The sequence below is a fragment of the Phyllobates terribilis genome, unplaced genomic scaffold (assembly GCF_046119375.1).
Source record: "Phyllobates terribilis strain yellow unplaced genomic scaffold, ASM4611937v1 Scaffold_47__1_contigs__length_9908305, whole genome shotgun sequence".
NCBI lineage: Eukaryota > Metazoa > Chordata > Amphibia > Anura > Dendrobatidae > Phyllobates > Phyllobates terribilis.
The window spans coordinates 7820766-7840908 of record NW_027362807.1 but is presented as its reverse complement, the minus strand read 5'-3'; the positions used below and the strand labels follow the sequence as shown (position 1 = coordinate 7840908).

The window sequence follows — 20143 nt, the reverse complement described above, 5'->3', positions numbered from 1 at the left end:
GCTGGTATATTAGTAGCTTCTACCATATTAGAACAAAACTAGTAACTTGTGACATATGCATTTTAGCTACGTGCACATCACCTCTTGTTGGTATATTTTAAACATATGGTTAGTGACCTTTAAGGATCATTAGTTATCCCCAAATAACCCATATAGACAAGAGTCCTATAGGTTTGACAGGTGCTTCTACCAAGGTACCAGAATAACTGCACATTCTTTCTCTGTATTTGAATCTAAGCATGGTTAGAGCCTAAGCATGTTAAAGCTTATGTATATATATTTTTGTATCATAAGAAATTAATATTTTACAGTCCCCCCGATTATGATTTAAAAATTATCATAATCAATCCTAAACTCATTCTCTCACCATTCGTATCACATTCATTCTTTATTCTGAAAACCTTGTATCAACATCTGTATTGAATGTCATCTGAGTTCCCAAAAACTTCTAAATTAAAAATTAAAATCAAAAAGTTATATTTTTTTATTTTAACATTTTCTCTTAAAATATCATTAATTTCTGTCTTTATCTTTTTTTGTATATTTTCTTAATTTTACACATAATAAAAATCTGATAAAAAATACACAGCAAGACCAAAATAAATATGATTATGATTGGGTTTGTTAATACATTTTCTGCTGGCATTTTTTCTGAAGACTGTGACCAACTAGTTACCGATCTTCCTAGATTTCTCCACCAAGATGAGCCTGACATACTTGTCCATTCATGTTCAACATAATTTAAGTTACCTTGTTCATGTCTGAATACAATTTCAGCTTCTTTTAGTTGTTTTGTTAACAAACCTTTGTCTTTCTTTATCTCATTTGTCCACATATCCCAAGGGAAATTATATATTTGAGACAAATTGAACTGTATTGGAAGGATTTTCAGATTTCTTGTCCCTATTGACGTAATATTAATACTTTCTTCCTTCTTGTAGATAGTTTTCACATTTCCCCCCATACAATATAAACCTATTGTCAGATTTTCAGCATGTACACAACATGAGAAGAATGCAGAAACAACATATTTTTTGGACATAACTTGGAAACAAATTTTGTTTGAGCTTATTGGAGTCACCAAGTCATGTATCGTGTGCACATTCTCAACTCTGGCATGACATGAGGTATGATTATGGAAACATGAGTTATAAATGACTTTATCCTGTCCAGGTAGGAACATTACCTTAGAAACGAAATGTAAGCATGAAGAAATGTCTAATTGTCCAGTGTTTGTACCATCAAATGCAAAATCTGTGTCCTGTAATAGATAATACAGCAATTATGTATTACTAACAGGAATTCCCAGTAATAGGAACCATGGGTTCTTCTCTTCCCGATATTGGGATTAGCGATGTTACTATACAAATGTTCTGTTCACATCCTAACCACTTATTTACCCACAAATCTGTGTGATTTATTGCAAAATTATATTCTGTATGAAAAATTCTCATTATTCCTAAAGGTGTAATTTCACTTTGCAATGCCTGTGCAATCATTTTCAGATTGGTGGAATATTCAATCTGAATTTCTAGACATGCTCCGGCCACTTGGGATTCCTGCTCACTTTCTATTAGAGCTAAAGTAGCATCTTGTAGATGTGACACTGAAGATCCCAGCACAGCAGCAGTGTTCAAAACCATCTTCTCAAGGAGTTGATTCAAACTTTTCTGAATTTTTACCCCTTTACCTCCGATATACCCAATATTTTCCAAATCTGATTTAAGTGTATGAATGTCCATAATGTTAATTTAACTTCCCACTGTTCCTAATTCCCCCAAAATACCTTCTAATATCCCCCTCTTACTTCTAACCTGTGTTGAAGTTCTTCTCCCAAAACATTGTTGTATTCCCATTTCCATGTTGATGAGATGTGATTGACACTGGGGATATCTGGATGATATTTTCCAACTAGACATGCTAAAAGTCCAGACCATAGTCATCAACACTCCATCCCTTAATAGAGGTTTAGATTGGAATTGATTGATTTGGAAAGGAGTTGATGGTTGAAACCTTGTCTGTGTACATACATTATCTAATCCTGACCAAACATTTACATCTTTACATTGTTTGTAATTATTTTTAGTTAAAACACAAATTGATAAAGTCCAGAATCTTTAAGAGATGGATTATCTAGAGAAAAAAAAAATTCTTATCCAACCATCTCACATTCCCATATTGACTTCTGGGTATAACATTTGTTGGACCATTTGAAAAACTTCCCAAAAATAATTTGTTTCTGGTCCATGTTAACAAAGACTCGGGAGGTAACTCTAACCTTGTGTTGCATTTCAATTCAAGAGGAGACATATTTTCTTGACTATGTACTGCTTGTGGTGCGACCCTTACTTCTGGAGCGATAGTACTTGTTACTGTAAAAACTACAGATACCTGTACTTGTACTGGTTCTCTGGAAGTTCCATGTTTTTACCCAATCTTCATCTCCTTCTGTAATAGAAAGTAATGAAGGATCAAAAATTTTCCCAAAACGTTGTGTCTTTAACACAATCTCGGTTTCATATGTTCTAACTGTCCCTTTTGCGAGCATATCATTAGTAATATCACTCGACCACACAGCTTTCTCTTCACCTCTTATCTCTATATTCCAGTATAACACATCTGTAGGATTACATTCCCATGTGCCTGTCTTATTATTATGTATATAATCTCCTTGTAACTGTGTAAACTTACTCTTAGGTCCTATGGCAGCATGTAATATTATGGCAGTGTTGTGTATGAAGTGTAGCTCAATGCAGCATTTTACACCATAACCCATGCAAATGTTTCCAGTAATATCTACTAAATCATCTGGTATGTCTTCCTCTATTAGATTTTGTATACTTGATCCTCTTGGTTTCCGTGAATGTAAAGTTCCTTTGATATGTCCATCCACTTCACTAGTATTTGTTCCATGATATAAAATGTCTTCTGCATAGACCACAATTAAAATAGTACAAAGTAGCAGAAATGTGGTTCCCATCAGATAGTAGCTTTCCTGAGAAACTTTCTTTTCTTGAAGAATTGATGTTGAATCCCTTCCATCAAGGACATGGTATTCTGCATTCCAGCTCTTTTTGGAATCCATTTCTTCCTAAAAGAAATGCAGTATCATTATTTTGCAATATAAAATTTGCATTGATCAACATGTACCCACAATTTTTGTTGTCTGCGAGTAGTTTTAACCACGTTGGATGCTGGTTGCACTAGGATCTTAACTCGTCCCATGGTATCGATTATTTTAAAGGGACCTTCCCAGTTACTTTCCCAAGGTCCACTCTTCCTGAAAGTTTTAATCATGACTAGAGCCCCTTTTTTGAATTTGGATTCATATGGTGGCTTCATCCTCTGCATTCTTGATGCAGGATGTAGAAGAATGGTTTTCAAGTTTTCCTACAACAATTGCCACCATTTGGACCTTGGAACAGCATCTTTTTGAGGTGTGGACAAAAATGGTTCATGTGGGAAAAACAATGGCATTTTTCTTCCTGTCATTAGTTCAAAAGGAGTAAACTGAGTTGTGGAGATAGTTGTTCCTCCAACACTCAACAGTACAAAAGGTACTACATCCACCCAAGTATTACCTTTGTCCAATAACATTTTGGCAATTCTGGATTTTATTATCCTATTCATCCTTTCCACAATACCAGCAGACTGTCGATGGTAAGGTACATGAAACTATTGTACCCCTAGAATAGTACAAACTGCTCACATGATTCTTCCTGTGAAGTGACTTCCTCGATCAGAGATAATTATTCTGGGGATCCCCCAAGTACAAAAGACACGATTAACTAATGCTCTAGCTGTAGACAAAGCATCATCTTTCCTGACAGGTAAAAATTCAACCCATTTAGAAAAAACATCTACTACAATCAATGCATACCTGAGACCATTTTTACCTGATGGTAATGGACCAATGTAGTCTATTTGTAACGTAGACCAAGGACCATCTGCAGGTGCGGTTCTCAGTAGTGGCGGTTTCTGTCATTTTGGTCTTGGATTAATTTGGGCACAAATGAAGCATGATTGAACAATATTGCGTACAGTTTCTTCCATCTTTTCCCAGTAAAATCTCTCTTTGAGAATGCCTAACAATCTCTGTTAGCCCAAATGACCCAAGCTGTCATGATTATATCTCGTGAACTCATCCTGTAGATGTTTTGGTACAACAGGACGCAAGTCCCCATTTAAGTCATGACACAAAACCCGGGAAGCAACAAGAGTTGTATCTTTTTCTTGTTCTTCCGCAAAAGAAGGGATATGCGTGTCTGTTCTTTGAACTGCTGAAACCTCAAGAGGTTTAGGCTCAAACACTTCTCCTGTCAGGGCTGCCTTTTTTGGCTAATGTATCTGCGGTTGCATTTCCAACAGATAATTCATCATCAGAATTTTTATGGGCAGGAACTTTGACAATTGCAAAACTATTAGGGGTTTTTGAAGCTATCTCAAAAATTGTTTTCAGTGTGTCACTATGTACAAGAGTCTTGTAAGGCTGTGTGCCCACAATGCATTTTTTAAGAGTTTCTGCAGCGGCAATTCCGCTGCAGAAACGCTTAAAAAACGCTTGGTAGAAGGCCTGCCATGCTCCCCAATGCTGTGCACATGCTGCGGAAATTTCCGCTGCGGATTATCATTGCAGAAAAAAATGCAGCACTACCAATTATTTTGCGGAAGCGCTGCGTTTTCGCCACCATTGACTTGCATTGGAACGCATGGAATATGCATCCCTGGATCTGTAGATGCGCATTCCATGCGTTTCAATGTGCGGATGGTACCCGGGTCTGGAGAGGAGGAGACTATCCTCCGGACCTGGGTACCATAGAAACTGTGAAAAAAAGAATAAAATAAAAAATAAATATTATATTTACCTTCTTATGGCCTCCGGTGTGCTTGTCTTGGCTTGCCGGCAGATCGCGGTAGAGTCAAGGACCTGCGCTGACGTCATTTAGTCATGTGATGGGTCACGCAACGCTGACGTCGGCAGGTCCTTCAGTGTACCGCGAGCTGCCGGCAAGCCGAGACACATTGAATAAAGACTCCAGGGGCCATCGGAAGGTAAGTATGATATTTATTTTTTACCATTCTTTCAGTCACACTATATAAATCCATGCCATTTGCATGGATTTATATAGTGTGACCAAGTTGTCAAGTACTTTCCAAGTGATGCTAAAATCGCTTGGAAAGTGCTTGACAACCCACATGTGGAAATGCATGTGAAGAACGCTTCACATCAGCATGTCCCTGGCAGGAAAAACGCATGTACAATGTGCATGTACAATCCGCATGCGTTTTTTTGCCAGGGAGATGCAGAAACGCTCAGGAAAAAATCCGGAGCATTTCCGCATCGTGGGCACATAGCCTTAGAAGAATCTACAGCATCTCTTTTTCAAAACTGACAGGTAATCTGTCAGTGATCTCACAACATAGGAGCTATCACTGTAGATTACAATGGGACACTGATCATCAGCCTCATTCAGCTGTAGCACCATTCTTACCGCTTCTAGCTCTGCCCTCTGAGCTGAAAAATGACTCGGTAACTTGTGCTTTACCACCTGTCCTCTTTTGGGATAAAAAATGTCATATCCTGTATAAGAGTGCCCATCTGAATAGAATCTGGAACCATCTACAAAGACTGCTTCATCTGTTACCTCTGCCTACCGTCTGAAAAATGATGGAATAGGATCCTGAAAAGACTGGAGACAATCATGAGTTTGCCCTTCATATTGCATCAACTGAGGAAGAACATATTTGACCTTATAATCTACCTCAATTTGATTGGGAGACAATGACAGTAACCAATGAGCAAATCTCTGATGTGGGATATCTGGGATATTTTTCTCAAAGAGAAGTTTTAGTGTAGAATGAGGAGTTTGTAGAATGATTTTTTTAAAACCAACGCGTTCAGTTGCTTTCACTGCAAAGAAGACACCTACCAAATAGCCTAAAATTCTCCACTCTTCTGCCTGCAATTGTAACAGAACAGCAGACACCGCTGTCTCTGATGGGTGAACTTGCAAAACAAATGGAGCTGAAGAATCTACTGTGGACAAAGCAGGTGCATTCTGTAAATTAATTTTCAATTGTTCAAATGAGGTTTGTTGTTCAACATCCCAAGGACCAAAATAATCATTATTTTCACCTTTCAAAAGATCGTACAAAGGCCTGGCCTTTTCAGCAAAATTTTCAATGAGATTCCTGGAATAGTTTACAAGACCCCAAAAATGTCGCAATGCCTTGTGTGTGGTTGGGATTGGGAGAGAAGCGATCGCCTCTATTCTTTCCTGCAATGGCTGTCTTTTTCCTGGACTCAACAACACTCCCAGAAACCTGACCTCGGTCTGCATCAATTTGACCTTTTTAGTGTTAAATTTCAACCCTGCATCATACAACAGTTCAAACAATTCTGTCAAAAGAGAAACATGTGACTCCTTATCCTCAGTAGACAACAGAATATCACCACATATTGCAGTATGCAATCAGGCCTAGAAAATCTGGATAATACCTTTACCTACGCCTGATGAAAAACACTAGGTGACAAATGTGCTCCTAGAGGTAACCTGCAAAACAGATATTGCTCATCCAAGAAAGTAAATGCAAACTTGTACTGACAGCTCTTTTCAAGAGGTATACTGAAAAATCATTACTGATGTCTAGTACAGAGAAATATTTTGCCTTTGCATTTAGCCTTGCCATCATGTCATGAGTATCGGCAACAATGGGAGCAACATTGGGAGTATGTTTATTAAACATCCGCAAATCCAATATCATTCGATATGTACCATCAGATTTCTATACACACCATAAAGGATTGTTACTTACAGAGTTAGCCTTAGGTATGACACCTTGAGCTAGCGATTCCTGTATGATCTTAGACATAGAACCAATTTAATCTGGAGGCAATTTATACTGACGCTGTGGAGGAGGATCACATCCTTCTACATTCACAATTACATCCTTCATTGTACCCAACCTCATAACTGAACTGAGCCCAAAGAGAAGGGAAGCATTGCACAATTTCAGTCAGTACTTCATCACCACCAGTTTCAGGCCATAAATGATCTGATGACACAACATCATTCAAGCAAATACTTCCAACATGGCTAAATTCACTAGGGTCAATGACTACAGGTTCCAGATCACTTGATTCCCTAGATCAATTACCCATTCGAATTTCTGCATAAAATTTGTGCCAAGTATATTCTCAGAATCACAACAATACCAAATGTCAATTCCTGTTTTGAAAGAACCTGGTATTTCCAACATAACATTGAGAACGAGCTTTGCGTTTGTTTTTCCTTTTCCGCTGAATCCGATAATATTACAACTTGGAGATTCTGGTTTTACCATCAAATCAAGGTTAGTAACACTTAATTGTGCCCCCGTATCAATAAGAAACACAGCACTCTGTTCTGCCAAAATCACATTGAGAAATGGTCTTCCACAGTCATCCAATGTAACTTGAGTCACAAATTCCAATGGATGGGGTGTGGGAGCATTCTTTGCTAGTCAGAGAGATGGAGGAGATGGGAGCAGACCAGTGTCCCTGCAATTTGACTTTCACGGTCATTTCTCTGATCTGTCTGATTAATGGAGCATATGGTGACTGTGTTTGTGTACTGTCAGTGTGAGGGTATGTGAGAGAATTGAATGGAGGGGCGGAAGGTTTGTTGGATGATTTTGGAATAAGTCAGTTTTCCCTTGCAAGCTTACCTGTTCCCGGTGTACCTGCCTCTGATTTTGCTCTCAAAAATTTCCTGCCTTGCCACTTTAAGTGTCCAAGTATACCACAAAAATAACAATTAATATTGCTCCTCTGTGTGATATTTTTACCTCTATGTTCAGTGTAATCTCTGTTCCTAGATGTTAATGTGGGTTTAGGTTTTGGTTGAGTTTTTTCTGATGTCAGTTATCTATCTTTTTCCTCATGAACTACAGCTATTTTTGCCTTGACCTGGTTCTGCTTCATGGATCTCCTAATTTTGTCAATAAAAGATGTTGCCTCCTGCAATGATGTCTGAACACTAGCCAATTGCACTGATACAGGATCTAGGTACTTTAATTTTGTTACATACAATTTGATCATCGATGTTGGTTCCTCATTAGGCCCCACAATAGGCATCACCATTCTATAGACCTGTTCAAATTTGACCAAAAAAGCAAATGGGTCATCATGGATACTCGCACTCAAATGACGCAAAATGTCAAGAGAGGGCGAGTCTCCTGTGGTAAATAATAGCAATTGTCTAAGTCTGTCTTCTTTTGTACTATGTGTCAGTTCATTATCCTCATTTAGTCTGGGCGTGATCTGTAATCTTTTTGCCATATGTGAGGGTAACCAAACTCTGAATGTCTTGTTTTTTTGTTCATCATTAAGATTGAATTTATCTTTATTAGATTCAAAAATATCTGCATTATAAAAAGCATCCATCTTATCATTGTACTTTGGAAAGTCTTTTACAATTTTCATTAATTGATCATGTATTTTAAGATTGATTTGTGCTGCTTTGTCATGTAATTTTTTCCTTTGTAATTCATTTCCCTGTAAACTTTCTACTGAAATATCTGGATTTTGTGTGTCTGGTACAAATGATGTGGAGGTATTATCTTCACTTTTACTATTGGATCTTGTACTTACAGAAACCTTTTTTATGTCTTGGTGTAGTTTGGACAATAACTCTGTCCAAGGATCAATTTGATCCAATTATTCAATATGTTCTGCCAAAATCAAACAATTAGGACAATCAGAGTAATCCCCGTCAGCGTCTTGTGTCTCAGTATGACTGGTCTCCTGTGTGTCCACCTGTTTGTCAGAATGACTGAAGTCTTGTGTGATAATCCATGCTTTCCGTGTGTCAGTTTCTTCAAAGACTAAATTATTGTACACACGGACCATATGCATCACATTTTGAAGCCTTCTCTGTAACTATTTTACAGAGAGAAACCTTTTATCAGTACTAAGATTCTCTGCTTCACATTGGCTATACAAACTAGACCATAAATGTGCATCTGTATGACTATGAAGAAACAAACTGTATGTTAGTTTTCTTAGAATAGTCATGAATAAAATCCATTTCTCACCTATGGAATGGCTTTTCCTCTCCTGGATTGATCCAACCGTTGATGGATGGTCCTTTGTGGCTTTTCTGTGTTCCGCAGACCTCCATGTGGTTGTATGCTTTGGAGACCAACTCCTCACCGTCCTGTAGATTCCATTTGATCCCTGTGAATATGTGGAATTCCTGAGACTTGGACAACAGGTTTGTTTTTTTTTTTGCCTGATCCTGTTCTGTCCACTTCTATGGAAGCAGTGGTGTAATGTCTGACCCTGCTCTGTTCACTTCTTTGGGAGCAGTGGTGTAATGTCTGACCCCGCTCTGTTCACTTCTATGGAAGCAGTGGTGTAATGTCTGACCCCGCTCCATCCACTTCTATGGGAGGAGTGGTGTCATGTGTGACCCCGCTCAGTCCACTTCTATGGTTGCAGTGGTGTCATGTGTGACCCCGCTCAGTCCACTTCTATGGTTGCAGTGGTGTCATGTGTGACTGTGCTCAGTCCACTTCTATAGGAGCAGTGGTGTAATGTGTGACTCCACTTCGTCCACTTCTATGGGAGCAGTGGTGTAAGGTGTGACCCCTCTTGTCCACTTCTATGGGAGCAGTGGTGTAAGGTGTGACCCCTCTCGTCCACTTCTATGGGAGCAGTGGTGTAAGGTGTGGCCCTGCTCCATACATTAGAAACTGTGTATGTAATTCCATCCTGTATGATACACTCTGCTGAGCTCAATATCTAATCCCATAATGTGATACACTACACTTAGTCCTGTATCTAATCGCGCATGTGATACAGTCCACATATCCAACCCCAGTTTATGATACAGCGAGCAGCACCATCAGGATCAGCTCTGCCGGTCGTCCTCAGTGACACTGTACTTGTCAGTATCACTGGCGGTCACTAACAAAATTTGCGATACTCTCCAGACCAGTGTATCTAATCCCGTCATCGTGTGCATTACGCCCTGGACTGGACTGATGTATCTAATCCCGTCATCGTGTGCGATACACCCTGGACTGATGTATCTAATCCCGTCATCGTGTGCGATACGCCCCGGACTGGTGTATCTAATCCCATCATGTGATACACTACACTGAGCCCTGAATCTAGATATGTGTAGTGTATCATGTGCTGTGAATAATCCCAGTGTGTGTAACACGCCGTGTATTGTTATGGTAAATATTTATACTTTGTTTTGATTATTATTTTAGACAATTAAATCTACCTATAAGACTGGACTGGAAGAGAAAAGGTTTCAGCACCAGCATAGGAAGGGGTTCTTTACGGTAAGAGCAGTGAGAATATGGAATTCACTGAGTGAGGAGACGGTAATGTTGGATTCACTACACCAGTTCAAGCGGGGACTGGATGCTTTTCTAGATACCAGGCAGATTTCTGCATATACTTAAAAATAGAATAAAATAGTAGGTTGATACAGGGATTTATTCTGACTGCTGGTTTCAGAGTCGGGAGGGAATTTTTCCTCAGGTGAAGATTGGCTAAATCATTTGGGGTTTTTGCCCTCCTCTGGATCAACTTTAGCAACTACAGAACTTACAGGTCGAACTTGATGGACGCAAGTCTTTATTCGGCTTTACAAACTATGTACTATGTATATATATTTTTGATAATTTAATATTAGCCTTATAAGTGTTACTCATAAAAGCGATAACACGGCATTGTATGAAATATAGAGCTGTCTTCGTGTTAAGCTTTCCTTGTTTTTAAAAGTCTAGTAAATTAGACAGAGCTGCTTTCAAGCACGACTGTTATTTCCAATTAAAATACTTTCTTTCTTAGGTAATGTTAGCCACCCATTTCTTCTTGGGGTGTAATAAAGTACCTGTTGCTTGGGTTCTGAGGGCAGACAAGAATTATACACTCAGACACTGGCTGTATGTTATTTTCTTTCTCAATCTCAATTATCTCAATCCAGATTCTTGGAAGGGCTACCAAGACAGTATCTAACCCCAGCGTATGATACAGAGAGCAGCACTAACAGAAGTGGCGCTGCCGGCCGTCCTCGGTGACACTGTACTTGTCAATATCACTGGCAGTCACCAACAAAATGGCTCCACACTGTGATCCTAAACTTCATCCTCTCTTATCCTGTTACAAACACCCAGAAGGGGAGGAGAGGAGCGACATCACACACAGGAGAGCAGACCCAGCCCACATTTACTGCAGTCGTAATGTGAGCTAGTTGTACACAAGGTTTTCATGGAAAATTTCAGCAGCTGCTCCCCCTAGTCTTTAAAAGTGGAAATACCAAACCTTGTTAAATTATTTTTCATATTTTACTTCATTAAAAACAAATAATATTATTTAAAAAAAGAAAATCAAAACATTAATACTTTACATTTTTTTAATTGTTTACATTTTTTTATGGCACCTTCCCTTTAATCATCTAATTGCTGTAGTTACTATTGACAGCAGCATCTAAGGAGTTAAACGGCCATGGTCGGTTCCAACACTGATTGTGGCCAATGCAGCAAGTTGTCAGCTATAGTGTACAGCTGGATTGTCACCTGTTGGAGGACGCTATTCTCTTATATATCAGGTCAGTAAAGACGTATTGGTGGTCATTAAGGGGTTAATTATGTTATATGTTTTTGTACAATTTGTCAATAACATATATAGTTTCTCCCCATCGGAGTTATTTTTGATGGTCAACAAAATTGATTTTTCAGTAATTAATTTTTCACACTCTTGGTATGAGAATGACTTCTCCCGCTGTGGGATTTTTGACGTTTAAAGGGGTTGTCCAAGTAGTGGACAAACATTCCACATGTTTGACCCTGTTAAAATAAAAACAATTATTGACAGAAATATTTCACTTTTTACCAAGTGAGATAGGAGATCATCCTGAAGTCCGCAGTAAAAATCTGTTTATTTTGTTTAGGAGACAAGTGAGATACTCAGCAGGCTGTCTGACGCTAATTCATTCCGATCAAGCTTATACAGGCAATGCAAAATATACACAATCAGATATGACAGGCAGCTAACACTAATACTTGCTGCCGACTATAGATAATATTCTAAGCATACTGTGCTTCAAAAGATACGGTTACGGCTTCTACACATACAGTGGTGTGAAAATGTTTCCCCTTCCTGATTTCCTATTCTTTTGCATGTTTGTCACTTAAATGTTTCAGATCACCAAACAAATTTAAATATTAGACAAAGATAACACAAGTAACCACAAAATGCAGTTTTTAAATGAAGCTCTTTATTATTTAGGGAAAAAAAATCCAAACTTATAGGGCCCTGTGTGTAAAAGTGATTGCCCCCTAAACCTAATAACTAGTTGGGCCACCCTTCGCAGCAACAACTGCAATCAAGCATTTGCAGTTTGGCAATGAGTCTTTTAACACGCTCTGGGGGAATTTTGGCCACTCATCTTTGCTAAATTTTTGTAATTCAGCCACATTGGAGGGTTTCCGAGCATGAACCGCCTATTTAAGGTCATGCCACAGCATCTAAATCAGATTAAAGTCAGGACTTTGACTAGGCCACTCCAAAGTCTTAATTTTGTTTTTCTTAAGCCATTCAGAGGTAGGTGGATTTGCTGGTGTGTTTTGGATCATTGTCCTGATGCATAACCCAAATGCGCTTCAGCTTGAGGTCACAAACAGATGGCCGGACATTCTCCTTCAGGATTTTTTGGTAGACTGCAGAATTAATGGTTCCATTTACCACAGCAAGTCTTCCAGGTCCTGAAGCAGCAAAACAGCCCCAGACCATCACACTACCACCACATTTTACTGTGGGTATGATGTTCCTTTTCTGAAATGCTGTGTTACTACTATGCCAGATGTAATGGGACATTCACCTTTCAAAAAGTTCAACTTTTGTCTCGTCAGTCCACAGTGTATTCTCCCAAAAGTCTTTGGAGATCATCAAGATGTTTTCAGACAAAACTGAGAAGAGCATTTATGTTCTTATTGCTTAGCAATTGTTTTAGTCTTGGAACTCTGCCATGCAGGCTATTTTTGCCCAGTCTCTTTCTTATGGTGGAGTCTTGAACACTGACCTTAACTGAGACAAGTGAGGCCTGCAATTCTTTGGAAGTTGTTGTGGGGTCTTTTGTGATCTCTTGGATGAGTGGCCGCTGCGCTCTTAGGGTAATTTTGGTCGGCCAGCCACTCCTGGGAAGGTTGACCACTGTTCTATGCTTTTGCTATTTGTGGATAATGGCTCTCACTGTGGTTCGCTGAAGTCCTAAAGCTTTAGAAATGGCTTTATAACCTTTTCCAGATTGATCGATCTCAATTACTTTTTTCTCATTTGTTCTTGAATTTATTTGGATCGCGGCATGATGTCTAGCTTTTGAGGATCTTTTGGTCTACCTTACTTTGTCAAGCAATTCCTATTAAAGTATTTTCTTGATTGAGAACAGGTGTGGCAGCAATCAGGCCTGATTGTGGCTAGGGAAATTTAACTCAGATTCCCAAAGATGTGATAAACCACAGTTAATTTAAGTTTTAAGTGGTGTGTGTGTGTGTGTGGGGGGGGGGGGGGGGGGGGGGTGTCACTTTTTCACACAGGGTCCTGGAGCTTTGGATTTCTTTTTCTCTTAATAATAAAATACCTTCATTTAAAAACTGCTTTTTGTGTTTACTTGTGTTATCTTTGTCTAATATTTAAATCTGATGATCTGAAACATTTAGGTGTGACAAATAAGCAAAAGAATAAGAAATCAGGACGGGGCAAACACTTTGTTTTACACCACTGTATCTCAGAATGTTAGATGCTTCTGACCGCAAAGAGCACGACTGAAAAGTAGACTTGTTATGATCTTTTGATAAACCTATATTTCTAGAACTAAGGATTCAAATCTCTATTAATGAACACACTGAATATATACATAATGGATAAACAATATACTTATTACAAAAATTATTATAAGAACTATACAAACCCCCCATACTTGTGCCGTTCCATCGGCGTCAGCACTTGTGTTCCCGGGGCTCAGGTCAGGTTGTTTCGCCATGTGAGCCCTGAGCCCAATCAGCGCTGGTGTCACATTTAACGAGGCCAAACATGAGGAATGACAAAGCATTGTCCAAGTAGAGGACAACCCCTTTAAGAATCGAGAGCAGAAGAAAATCCAGCTTCAATGATCCTCTAAAAACATTGCTTTATTGAGTAAATATAAAAAATCTGAGATAACAGCATGGATGTTACTACTCTAGAGGGGGAAATATTTTCTAGCAGACACGTTTCAGACAGTAAGGTCTTTAGTCATTGAAGCTGGATTTTTTTCTGCTCTCGATTTGTATTCCTGCTGCATGGCTGGTTTCCTGAGCGTTGGATTCCTCAATGGTTGAGCTGAATTATTTTGTTTTTTTTCTTAGTAACCCCTTTAAGAAGATACAATTTTCGATTAAAACATTTCCAAAATTCTGAACATGAAAAGGGGCTTTTCCCGTGTGGTTTCTCTGATGTTTATTAAGGCTGAGTTCACACGATGCGTATTTCATGCGTTTCCGCGGCGTTTTTGCAGTTGCGTTAACGCCGCGGAAACGCATGAAAAATGCATGGTAGAAGGGAAGCAATGTTCCCCAATGGAAATCCGCATGTGCTGTGCCCATGATGCGGATTTTTCCGCAGCGTTAACGCTGCGGTCAAAAATCCGCAGCATGTCAATTAATTTTGCGGAAACGCGGCGATTTCGCCGCCATTGACTTGCATTAGAACGCGCCAATTCCGCAAGACTGCATCTGTACTTGCGTAATTGGTGCGTTCTAATGTGCGGATGGTACCCGGGTGTAGAGGAGAGGAGAGTCTCATCCACACCCAGGTACCATTAAAAAAGCTGTAAAAGAAGAATAAAATAAAAAATAAATGTATTCTTACCATCTGTCGGCCCGCGCAGCGCTCCCGCTTGGTTCCCGGCACTTGCAGTGAGTTGTAGGACCTGCGGTGACGTCAGAGTCATGTGACGGGTCACGTGACGCTGACGTCGGCAGGTCTTTCAATTCAAAGTTGCCGGCGAGGGAGAACAGATTGAGCAGGACAGCGCGGGCCATCGGAGGTAAGTATATACACTCTCTCGGTTCACACTGTATAAATCCATGCTGTTTGCATGGATTTATATAGTGTGACCTAGTTATCAAGCACTTTCCAGGTGATGCTAACATCGCCTGGAAAGCGCTTGTCAATCTGCATGCGGAAACGCATGTGAATCTGCATGTGGATCCGCATGTATTCTGCAGGAAAAACGCATGTGTGACACCCCAGGGGTCTGGTTGCCACAGTGATAGAGATATTACGTCTGAGAGCAGGTGGGAGGTCCTTTGGTCAGGGATCCTGTGCATGCCACACCTCCTGCCCAGTCTTGGGAGGGGAAGGACTTCCCCTATATAAACCCGGGGCTGAGGCAGAGTGAGTGAGAAAGAAGACAGAACAAGAGTAGAGAAGAGAAGCAGCATAGCAAGAAACATCAGGAGCTCTGTGGGGAGCAGTGTTACAACGAGTCAGGGGCTGGCAGCTACAGAGCTCGCCCTGACTGAGAAGATTTCTAACCGGACCCGGAGTCCGAGGCTGTGGGGACTAACTCCTACCCAGCAGCAGAAACCGTCCGGCAGAGGATTTCAGGTCCTCTGGCCCAGAAGCCCGAAGGCACGGTCACACGCGTGGGACCAGCACCGCCATCGTGGAGCGGAAGCCATTAGAAGGCCCCGAGTCACCGGCCATAAGGGTGAGCACCACACGGTACACTCAGGGACGTGGGCTACTTATTCCCGCCTCTAGCAAGGTAGCCAGAAGAGTACAGTTAGTTGGGAAGGCCTACAACTCCGCCTGGCCAGGGGAAATCCCATCTGCTCAAGGACTGACCAGGCCCCTATCACTAGCAAGTACTCCGGGAGGGTCTATCTTTGTCACCAGTAAAGACCCTGAACTACACCGCACCGTCTCTGAGTGGTTCCTGCTACCCCCATCATCCACGTCGGCTGCCCTGAGGCCATACCCCTCCCGTTGGGGGTTATACCATCCACGCTGCACCATCCTTCCACCGGCCTCAGCGGTCTGCCCCGCAGCGGCAGCTCCATAGCTGCATTCAACGGGTGGCGTAGTCACCAACCATCTACTGCTAGTACATCGCCGCTCAGTTTGACTCCCTGGGCACGGACCGGGTCGCCGCCACGAGACTACAACCCTCAAGAGATCCGGCTCCGGGTAAGCTCCCGCGTGCGCAACGCAGCGCGACACAGGCCCAGGGGCGCGTCAACTTTGGCGTAGTCGGCAGGATTTCGTGCCCGCAACCACCGGGTACTGCGTGCCTGAAAAGCAAAGACTGTTCAAACTTACCAGTGGTGAAGATTCCCGCTATCCGTGGAGGTTTCCCGCCATCCGGCGCCATCTTCTACCTTCTTCCCGCCATCCGCGAAGTTTTCCCGCCATCCGGCGCCATCTTCGACCTTCTTCCCGCCATCCGTGGAGTTTTCCCGCCATTGGACGCCATCTTGAGGACGCCGCACGGGAAGAAGAGGGGCGTGGACTCCGAAAGCGCGCGAGAACTGAAGCCCCGCCTCACGTCCGGACGTTGCGTAAGGTCCTGGAAGGAGCCCAGCAGACGCCGACGTCACCGGAGCGCGACGGAAGGTCCTCAACCCTGACGATCCACTGCAGAGCCGCGGCCTACGGAACAGGATCATCGCAAGGTAGGCCACGGTCCACTAGGGGGGAGGAAGATGTCGGATACGGAGGTAGAGCTTCACTGCCTCAACCCCCGCCAGCGCCACCGCTGCTGCAGTTATGCCCTTCACCATGCCCTATATCCCGGGAGCAGCTTGGCTACCCCAGTACTCAGGGGAGTCACATACCCTGCATGACTTTAGAGAAAAGCTGGATAGCCTCTTCCAGGTGTACCCCCTCACAGAAGAGCAAAAAGTGAGCATCCTGGTGGCCCAACTAACCGGGGCAGCCAAAAGGGAAGTAAAATCCTGGCCACCTGGGAGGAAGACTGTCGCAGGGATACTAACCCGGCTGAAGGACACCTTTGATACCCGCACCTCAGCCGAGATTAAGCTTAGATTCTACGGGTGCAAGCAGCGAGCGCATGAGAGTATAAGGGACTATGCACTAAACCTACAAGAGGCCCTGAGGGCCATAAAGCAGACCGACCCTGATGGGGTGGGAAACGAGGACAGGCTGTTGACTGAACAATTTATAGAGGGTTTATATTGCAATGCCCACCGAACCCAGTTGCGGGCAATGGCCTTACAAGATCCCCATCTGGACTTTGCACAGTTCAAGGACAGAGCCATCCGGGTGCTCCGAGAACCGGCACCGGGTGGCGTTGTGACCCACAGGCGCCCAGCTATCACTTACCACCAGGAGGCGGCGCCCTTGTCGGCAGGGCCTGTGGGAGCTGATGCGCAGGCTTTGGACAATGACCCGGCTCCAGACCTACGCCATCAGGTCCAAGAGCTAGCTAAGAGCGTTGCTGCGCTATCCCGAACTGTGCAGTCTTTACAGGTTTCCACCCCAGGGAAGATCCAGCTGGCATCCGGACCGGAGGACATCCCGTGGCGTCGACCAAGGAGGACCCCAGTGACCGATACAGCGAGGACGGACGACCCATCTGCCGCCGCTGCAATCAACCCGGACATATGGAAAGGTACTGTTCTTTAAACGGGCACAACCTGGGGTAGAGGGCCAACCCCCAGGAAAAAGATCACCAGGCCCATCGAACTGGCGCGACAGATATGTGGGAGGACGTCCAGTCTTGCCTGTGGTACTGGATGGCATTCCCATGAGTGCCCTACTGGACACCGGGTCACAGGTCACCACCATCCCGTACGTGCTCTTTAAGCAGTACTGGAATGACTCGGATATTACCCGCTACCCTGACGACGACTTGAGTATCATCGCCAGCAATGGCCAGCCCGTGCCACAAATCGGATTTAAAGAGGTGACCATCAAAATCGGTAGAGTCGAACTGGCAGCACAGGGACTGATCATTGTAGACATTGACAAACATGAGAGCCACCCAAAAATAACTCTAGGAACTAATGTAATTGAGAATTGTCTTGCAGAAGTGATTTTCCTTCTACAGCAGGTTGCCAAGAACGCCAGCTCCGGCGAGCAGCGAGTGCTCCAGAAAGAGATCCGGGCACTGATGCGACGGCAACAGGTGGAACTCTCCGGCGGTGAGATTGGTAGCGTAAGAATGTGTGACCCTTTCCCTATTGCCATGCCCCCAAAAAGTGAAATGATGATTTGGTGCCGGGCAGCTATTGGTCCGAGAGGTAGAGATTACCAGGCAATGGTAGAACCAGTTTACTCAGACAGTAGGCCCACCATTTTGACAGCACGGGGGGTGGTCAATGTACGCCATGGGAGGGTGCCCGTTCGCATAATCAATATCGGGGAGAGGGAAGTGTACCTGCCCCGGTATGCCACGCTAGCAAAATTATATACCATCAACCAAAACTCTATACAGTCTGTGGAACCCTTGCCTCCATCTCACCCGGAGGAAGGTAACGGCTCTAAGAAAGTAATGGAGGATTGGTGTCAGCAACTACACTTGGGAACTGACTCCACTCCCTCCCACCAGAAACAGGGAGTCTACCGGGTGGTTCAAGAGTATGAGAGAGTGTTTAGTAAACACCCGTTAGACTTCGGGCGAGTCAAGGGGGTAGAACACCGCATCCCCACGGGAGATCATCCTCCCATAAAAGAGAGGTATCGACCCGTACCCCCTGCACATTACCAACACGCCAAGGGGATGCTTAGAGACATGAAGGAGGCTGGGGTAATCCGGGATAGCTGTAGCCCCTGGGCAGCCCCGCTAGTTTTAGTCAAAAAGAAAGACAACACCATGAGGATGTGTGTAGATTACCGGAAAATCAACCGTATCACACACAAGGATGCGTACCCCTTACCAAGGATAGAGGAGTCATTGGCTGCTTTAAGGTCTGCTAACTTCTTCTCTACCTTGGATCTCACTAGCGGGTACTGGCAGGTTCCTGTAGCAGAGGCGGACCGGGAGAAGACCGCATTCACCACCCCGATGGGACTTAGCGAGTTCACCTGCATGCCGTTCGGACTCTGCAACGCCCCAGGAACCTTCCAACGATTAATGGAGTGCTGTCTGGGCCACAGAAACTTCGAGATGGTCCTGTTGTACCTGGACGATGTCATTGTATACTCCAAAACTTATGAGGACCACCTGAAACACCTGGCGGAGGTGTTCGAAGCTCTGGCGAGTTACGGCCTAAAGGTGAAACCCTCCAAGTGTCACCTCCTGAAACCAAAGGTGCAGTACCTGGGACACGTGGTGAGCGCTGACGGAGTGGCTCCCGACCCCGATAAGATCACCGCAATTAAGGGATGGCCAAGCCCCTCCAGCGTAAAAGAAGTGCGGCAGTTCCTCGGGTTGGTAGGCTACTACCGAAGGTTTATTCCCGGTTTCACCAAAAAGGCAGCGCCTATGCAGGACCTCCTGATAGGCCAGTCCCGGAAGGCCAAGAACCAGAAGCCGCCCTTCAAATGGGAAGAGCTAGAAGAAGAGTCCTTCCGCCAGCTGAAGATGGCCCTCACGGGGGATGAAATCTTGGCGTACCCGGATTATAGCCAGCCCTTCATCCTCTACACCGACGCCAGTAACATCGGGCTAGGAGCCGTACTGTCCCAGATCCAGCAGGGGAAAGAACGAGTAATCGCCTACGCCAGCCGAAAACTGCGACCCACTGAAAGGAACCCCGAGAATTATAGCTCATTCAAGCTAGAGTTCCTGGCCGTGGTATGGGCAGTCACTGAGCACTTTAAGCATTACCTTGCTTCTTCCCGGTTCACCGTGTACACGGATAACAACCCGTTGACACACCTGGACACGGCAAGACTCGGTGCCCTGGAGCAGAGGTGGATGGCCCGTCTGTCCAACTACGAGTTCATAATCAAATACCGGGCAGGGCGCTCCAATACTAACGCGGACGCCCTGTCCAGGATGCCCAACCTGCCGGACGAAGGAGAAGATCCGGAGGGACTGGAAGAGATTGAACTCCCTGCGTTCCACCGTCATGGGACTATCCAGTATTCCCACCGGGTAAGGAGTAAGCAGGCTGCTACGTTGAACCCCTTACC

The 20143-nt window shown here is 43.4% G+C and overlaps 1 protein-coding gene across 1 annotated transcript in view; it reads right to left on the bottom strand.

Annotated features, from left to right (window-relative positions):
• The window catches only part of LOC141191602 (uncharacterized), a 66780-nt gene that overhangs the window by 32455 nt on the left and 14182 nt on the right, over window positions 1-20143 (bottom strand). The window contains exons 5-9 of the mRNA XM_073661532.1: window positions 5763-5960; window positions 2692-3091; window positions 2392-2448; window positions 1808-1893; window positions 1187-1261 (exon numbers count right to left, since the gene is read on the bottom strand). Of these exons, the coding sequence (XP_073517633.1) occupies window positions 1187-1261; window positions 1808-1893; window positions 2392-2448; window positions 2692-3091; window positions 5763-5960 (816 nt within the window). The remainder of the gene's footprint in view (window positions 1-1186; window positions 1262-1807; window positions 1894-2391; window positions 2449-2691; window positions 3092-5762; window positions 5961-20143) is intronic.